This window comes from Carlito syrichta, unplaced genomic scaffold, assembly GCF_000164805.1.
Source record: "Carlito syrichta isolate Samal-C Ts95f unplaced genomic scaffold, Tarsius_syrichta-2.0.1 Scaffold311496, whole genome shotgun sequence".
Lineage (NCBI taxonomy): Eukaryota > Metazoa > Chordata > Mammalia > Primates > Tarsiidae > Carlito > Carlito syrichta.
The window spans coordinates 180,974-187,583 of record NW_007255592.1 but is presented as its reverse complement, the minus strand read 5'-3'; the positions used below and the strand labels follow the sequence as shown (position 1 = coordinate 187,583).

Here is a 6,610-nt window from a genome sequence, read left to right as displayed (position 1 = left end):
TGGTCAGCGGCGGGGCAGGGACTTCCTTCTCCCTCCCTTCCACCTGCCGCACAGTGCTCGTCTCAGGATGCACGCCCCGCAGCAGTCTCCCTCCTTGCCCACACCAGGCTTTGAGCAAACTGCAACTGCTTGCAGTTAGGCCCTGCGGATCTGTCGACAGATCTTGTTACAGAAGGGTGGGACTGGGCTGGGCCTTGGCTCCAGGTCTGAGTGTCCTAGGTGGGCCATCTCGGGAGGGCCCCTTGGAGGCACATGGGGAAGGCAGGCTGCCCCTGCTCTGCCCACATCCAGCATGTTAAGGTCTGAGACTCGGACTCGGGGGCCATCTCCTGAGCTGAAGGAGCTTCGTGACCCTGCCTGTGGCCCTGTCCCTGAGCCACTTCTCGTGGGCTACATTTACTCTACTGCCCCTTGGCCTGGAGCAGCCCTCTCCCCTGATAAAATCTCGCTCCTCCTTCATACGTCTGTGTTCAGGCTTCATTCCACTAGAGACCCCTGTTACTCCCAGGCTGGACTTGGAGCCCGCCCCCCCACCCCAAATGCCTTATACTATCTTCGATCCTGTCTTTTTTCACGTCGTCGGTTGAAATGACAGGCCCAGCGTTCCTCTGCAGTCGCCTGTTCACTCACTGAGGTCAGATCTGTGGCTTCTCCATCTCTGTATCCCCTGATCCTGGGGCCTGGCACCAGTGGCTGCTGAGTAAACATTTGTTGAACTGAACTAAATTCCATGGGTCTGGAATACCTTTATAGCAGCGCAGTCTGGCCACCAAGGGCATCAGTGTCCACGTGGCCCCATTCAACTGCACTCAGTCTCCAACCTCAGTGACATAATAGTGACAAGGGCAGGGCTGGGCATCAGGAACCGGGCTGTGCTTCAGTCAGGGGCTTCCAGCAGCCTTGAAATTTAACGAGAGAGGCCGGGCTCAGTGGCTCAGCCTGTAATCCCAGCACTTCGGGAGGCTGAGGCGAGTGGATTGCCTGAGCCCGTGGGTTCGAGACCAGCCAGGCAACTTGGTGAGACCTTGTCGCTACAATAAATTTTAAAAAAATGAGCTGGGCGTGGTAGCATGCGCCTGTAGTTCCGGCTACTTGGAAGGCTGAGGCGGAAAGATCACCGGAGCCTAGCAATTCGACACTGGAATGGCGGTGAGTATGCTACTCTGGGTGACAGAATGAGACACCAACTCAAAAAAAAAAAAAAAAAAAAAAGAAATGTAACGAGAATATCTCTGGGCTCCTGGAACCCACTCAAGCCTGATCACGTCTCCCCCCAACCTCAAGAGACTATAGACTGAGGTCAGCTTTTGGTAATTTTAATTGTAAAAAGCAAGACATTTATATAAATAAGACCGCTGTGTAAAATACAATTCACCCTTCTACTAAAACCCTTCTCCCCACACTCGAAAAAGAATATAGAAAACCCAGCAGAGATAACAGTACAAATCAGCATGCGGTCCCTGATGATAGGTAACTGGCAGCCAGGTTTCCCTGCGGAAGCAGGCCTCATGGTGAGCGCACTCCTGGCCCGTGTCTCACCACAGGCTCAGTGACACCTGGAGAACTGTGTGGAGCAGTTCCCACACCCAGCCCGTGGCTCTCAACTGTGTGGGTCGAGGCAGTGTCAAGGTTCGTGCCTGGCGGTGGGCAGAGAGGAGAGGATGGGGGGCGACGGCTTGGTCCACATGCCAGGGCTGGGGCCTGGGGCTGCTGGCCTGTGAGACGCAGTGGTCTGTTCAGGCTGGCGGAAGGGGCTTCTGCGGGCTCAGGACTTCCCCAGAGGACAAGGAAAGAAGCTGCCTGTGTCCCTTGAGAGGAGAAGATCCTTCCTGGGGCCATTTTCATATGGTCACTGATGACAAGGACAGCAGACAGCTCCTAGCAGTACTGGGGACGGAAGAGCAGTGGAGCTCCCAGGATGTGAGGGGAGAGCAGCCCTCAAGAAAGGTGGGACTGGCACATCCTTGTGAGAAAATCCCACCCCCACCTCCTTCACCCTGTCACACTTCCTCGCCCACATTTCTCCATAGAGACCACCGCCTGCTGCCCTGTCAACACCCTGGGACTCTAAGTGATGTGACCGAGAGCCTGGGATGGAAATGTCAACAAGTTCACACACTGGGCGTGGCTCAGGACACTGGTACACAAGGACAAAAAGAAAAGACCCCAACTCTCCTTGGAAAAACCAGGACCTGCCTGGGGCTGCCCCCCATCCCAGATGAACGGCAGAGAGAGACCCTGCAGGGGATGGGGGCAGGGGCAGGGGCCACAGTGTCAGGAGCACTTCCAGACACACACAGCCAGGGTCCCCCCGAAGTATAGGTAGAGGAGGTTCTTCACCTCATGAGTGATCTCAAACCCAAAGCCTTCGCCAATCACCACGTGCCAGGAGGAGCCGAACTTCTTGTCCATGGTCTCTTTGATCATCTTGGCGGCACTCTGGAAGGAAGAGGGCGCTCATCAGATGGGGTGGGGGCAAGAGTGGGCACGAGTCAGGTCCCTCTCCAGGAAGGAGGAGTCTGGCACCGAGGTCTTGGCAAGAGCAAGGCTTGCTGTCCTAGTTCTGTTGTCTTCCTGCTCACAGAACCTTTAGAAAGGGTTTCCACGCAGGCTACCTCCTGCCAGGGCTATGACACAGGGACAGAAAGCTACCTCAGACATTACCTCAGCAGTTAAGAAGAAGCTGGCTGAGGCAGGGAAGCAAGTATTAGGTCTGGAGGCCTGGCTTAGTGTTGGCTTCCCGAGTAGGTACTGATTGCCTCATTAGTAAACTGAACAGCCGGGGCACCAGGCTGTTCTCAGGACTAACTGAATGTATGGATGGAAGAGCACACTGCAGACTGTGAAGGGCAATCATCATCACTGTGAGCTGCCTAATATGTTCGGCGGACTCCAAGGAGGAGCTGACTGCTCCCCTAGCCATGGCAACCGTCCATTTTTTCCTGTGCTCCCTCTTTCAAGAAACTTCCCCCCAGTGGCTGGGCATGGTGGCTCACGCCTATAATCGTAGTGCTTTGGGAGGCCAAGGTGGGAGGATCGCTTGAGCCCAGGAGTTCAAGACCAGCCTGGGCAATACAGCAAGGCTTTGCTTCTATTTTTTAAAAAATGAGAGAGAGACAGAAACTTCCCACAACCAATGAAGAGGTCTAAGGAGGGGAAGAGCACCCTGTCTTGGCAGGGTGAGTACCCGGCTCGGGCGCCTGATATGTACCAACCACAGTGCCAGGCACCATGCTGTACACTTTGTCCCCATCAGTAAGTGACTGGTCCAGTAAGGTATCCCCCCCAGCCCCTCGGCCAGTTTGCAAACTAGGAAGCTGGACTCAGAGATAGGAAGTGGTTTGTTTAAGGGTGCAGAGTTGGGAGGGGCTGGAGACAGAATCTGAACTCGGGCCTGGCTGACCCAAGGCCTGGGCTCCTACTGGCCAGCACCTGCCTCCTCACAGACCATTATGATTGATTTCTTTCTCGCTCCTCGCCAGGTTGACGAATGGCATTCCTGCGTAGATGCCTACTGGCCGTATGCCCTGTACCCCTGACAGTGCCTGACAGTGCCTGTGCAGAGGTGGTGTTCAACATCTTTGTGAATGGATGAATGGAGACATGAGTGGATGCCTGGCAGGCCTCTGCTCACTGCTGGGTGGAGCCATGGGGAAAGGCACCCGACTCAGCAGCCCACCTGAGGTGGGACAAGGGTCGGGGCACCATGGTGACCTCTCTGGCTTTGCTCCCTCTGGCACTGGGTGCCCAGAGTCAGCACCAGCCTCCTCTCTCCCTGCCTTCCCCAGACGGTGAGCACGTGCAAGGAAGGCTCTGGCCTGTCCTAGAGGGCTCTCTGGAGCTGACTGCAGGGAGCTGGGGCCACTCTGCTCACCCACAGGGGTCAGCAAAGGCACGAGGGGCCGCCTGCACTGATGGCAATACCTCGTTGTTGTTGGAGAATTTCTCACAGGCTGTGACACATAGCTCCATGGTTTCCACTCGCATCTCCTCTGGCATGTCCGAGTGCTAGAGACAGGCAGGGGTGACAAACAGAGAGAGGCTTAGCCCATGACCTGGCCTTCCTGGCTGGCCTCTCTGTCCCACGCTTAAGGCATGGACACCAGGGGCTTCCTGGGACAGCCCTGGGCAGGCGACTCATCTCTTGACTGAGGGCCTGCAGTTGGGGCAGAAGGGGTGTGGAGTTGCACTGAGCCCGGTGAGCTCTCGGGCCCAGGCCCCCTGCAGGGCAGAGGCTTCATGGGTACCATGTTCCAGCCAACAGACAAGGGAAGAAGGCCGGCCCAGGCACAGAGGGATGCTGGCTATGGAAATGGTTTCCAATGGATTCTCACCCAGAAGTTGAGGAGGCAGCATGGCGGCCTTTGGGAGCCCCTGGTTTCCTTCTGCCTTCCTGGCTGCTCCTTCTCCATTGATTTGCTGCATCCCCTCCTCCTCCTAATTACTGGAGGGCCCTGGACCCCATACTCCCTCTTCCTGCAGCTATTCTGCTCTGGGGGATCTCATCCTCCTCACCCTATGTGTCTTCTGCATGGGAGAGTTCCTGCCCTTTCCTTCCTGGCTCTAACCCCTTCTGTGGGCTCCAGACTCCTCTGTCCAAGTGCCCGTTTGATAACCTCACTTACACGCCAAAAAATAACTCGATTTCCACAAACCCATTCTTCCTTTCTCTTCCCTTTCCTGGTAACAAACACCATCTTTCTCCCACTATTCAGAAAAAAACACACTTGAGGAGTCATCCTGGACTCCTGGCATCCAATACCCAGCTTCCATGCCAGCAGTGAGCCTTGCCTTACTGCCTATACTTTCAGGGTGTGTCCTGAATCTGGTCATGTCTCCCACCTCCACTCGAGGACACAGTGGCATCCTCAGTGGTCTCCCCATTTCCCCTCTGGTACCCTAAATTCCTTTCTCCTCACACAGCCAGAAGGATCTTTTAACAACATAAAGCAGATCCTACACTCCTCTGCTGAAAACCCCCTACTGCTCCCCTTTCAACTCCAGACAGAACCTCCCTTTTCCACTGTATTCTCCATGGTGGCTGGCCAGCCCAGGGTGTCTGGCCCCACTGTTGCGCTGACCCACGCATCCTGCCACCCCTCTCAGTACTGCCTCCCGGCCACGCCGGCCTTCTCTCGGTTCCTCAAGTGCCAGGCTCATTCCCACATGGGCTTCCTGTGCCTGCCGTCTCCCTGCCTGGCATATTCCCCTAACTCTATGCAGGTCTGAAACCTCTCCAGGAGCTAACCTCTGCTCTCCAGCCCCTTACACCTGCTTTGTTTTTCTTTATAGCACTTACTGCCTGCAATTATGTTTTTTAAACATTTCTTTCATGTGGACCAGGCCTTTGTCTGTCCTGTTCACTATCTCCACAGTGCCTAGAACAGTGCCCGGCATATAGTAGGTGGCCTAAATAAATACTTGGCGAATGAATGAATGAATGAAAAATGAATCACTGTTGACTCCTAGATTTCTAGGTCTGAGCCTCTTTACTTCCTCCCACTGCCATCCTGCAGGGGACAAATGCCACCCACCTCTCTCCAGGCTGTGTGGGCCCTGCTGGCCATCCTGCCTCCCTCCCCTGGGGCTTACCCTGACCAGAGGGAAGGTCTGCAGTCGCTTATAATCAGCCTCATCTTTCTTCCCTTCTGTTTCTCCCATGATCCTTCCACTGTGGCCACTGGAGGAAAGAGCGGGGCGCTCAGGAGGTGCTGGGACTGGCAATTAAGACACACCCAGGAGACTCAGGAAGCAGGCCCTGCCAACTTGGTGGGAGCAGAAAATGTCTTTCCCCAGGGGGTGCTGTAGAAAACAGGAAAAACCAGGAAAAAAGAGTTGGCTTTAAAACTATAGATCACAAATTAGAAATGTCTCAGTAACAATTTGACACCTCCCCATCTTAACTCCTCCGCATCCTTTCTCAAATGGCCAGCAAGTCTGCAGACGAGGATGAGTCAACATGAGATGCTGGGACCTGGTTAAGAACACACTGGTACGATGCTGCAAGCCCACACTGTCATTATCAAGACAAATACTGACTGTGGGCCAGGCCTGCAGGATGGAGCCTCGAGCTAGCAATGAACAAATGTAACGTCTCTGCATGCCCACTATATACACGGTCCTTCTTCCCAGAGCATGTGATTAGGAAGTCAAGTGCTCAGTTCACCACTGACAATCTGGGTTTAGAGTCAAGCAAGGTCCCTAATCTTCAGGGGAATGGAATAGCGCTGTTCTGTGTCCTCGGCACATCTGGCTTCCTGGTTGCTCCTGCCTATTCCTCCTCTGGCCATCCTATCCTATTTGGTTGGCCCAGGAGCTGGAGGCCTGAGCACTGGTGCTGGTTCAACTACTCAACAGCAGTATGGCCGTGAGTCTCAGATTCCTGGTCAGGAACATGGGACACTCACATCTATATCATAGGGCTGTTCCTAAATAGGTGGGGCTTTTTTTTTTTTTTAAGTTGCATCTCTCTCTGTTGCTCAGAGTGCAGCAGCATGCTCACAGCCACTGCAGCCTCAACCTGCTGGGCTCAGACCATCCTTCTACCTCAGCCTTCCAAGTAGCTGGAACTGCAGGTCTGTCCATTATGCTCAGCTAATTTTTTGATTTA

General features: G+C 54.5%; 1 protein-coding gene across 2 annotated transcripts; it reads right to left on the bottom strand.

Annotated features, from left to right (window-relative positions):
* Nucleotides 1–1,300: 1,300 nt before the first annotated feature.
* On the bottom strand, nt 1,301–5,863 carry DNAL4 (dynein axonemal light chain 4). Of its 2 annotated transcripts, XM_008068721.2 has the most exons (4): nt 5,593–5,805; nt 3,925–4,008; nt 2,341–2,439; nt 1,301–1,887 (listed from the first exon to the last, which is right to left on the bottom strand). In XM_008068721.2, the coding sequence occupies exons 1-4, from the start codon at nt 5,659–5,661 to the stop codon at nt 1,879–1,881; spliced, it is 261 nt and encodes an 86-aa protein (XP_008066912.1). In that variant the 5' UTR covers nt 5,662–5,805; the 3' UTR covers nt 1,301–1,878. The 2 variants fall into 2 exon arrangements, with proteins under 2 accessions (XP_008066912.1, XP_008066911.1); XM_008068720.2 differs by having other exon boundaries at nt 1,301–2,439; nt 5,593–5,863.
* Between the last annotated feature and the right edge of the window lie 747 nt (nt 5,864–6,610).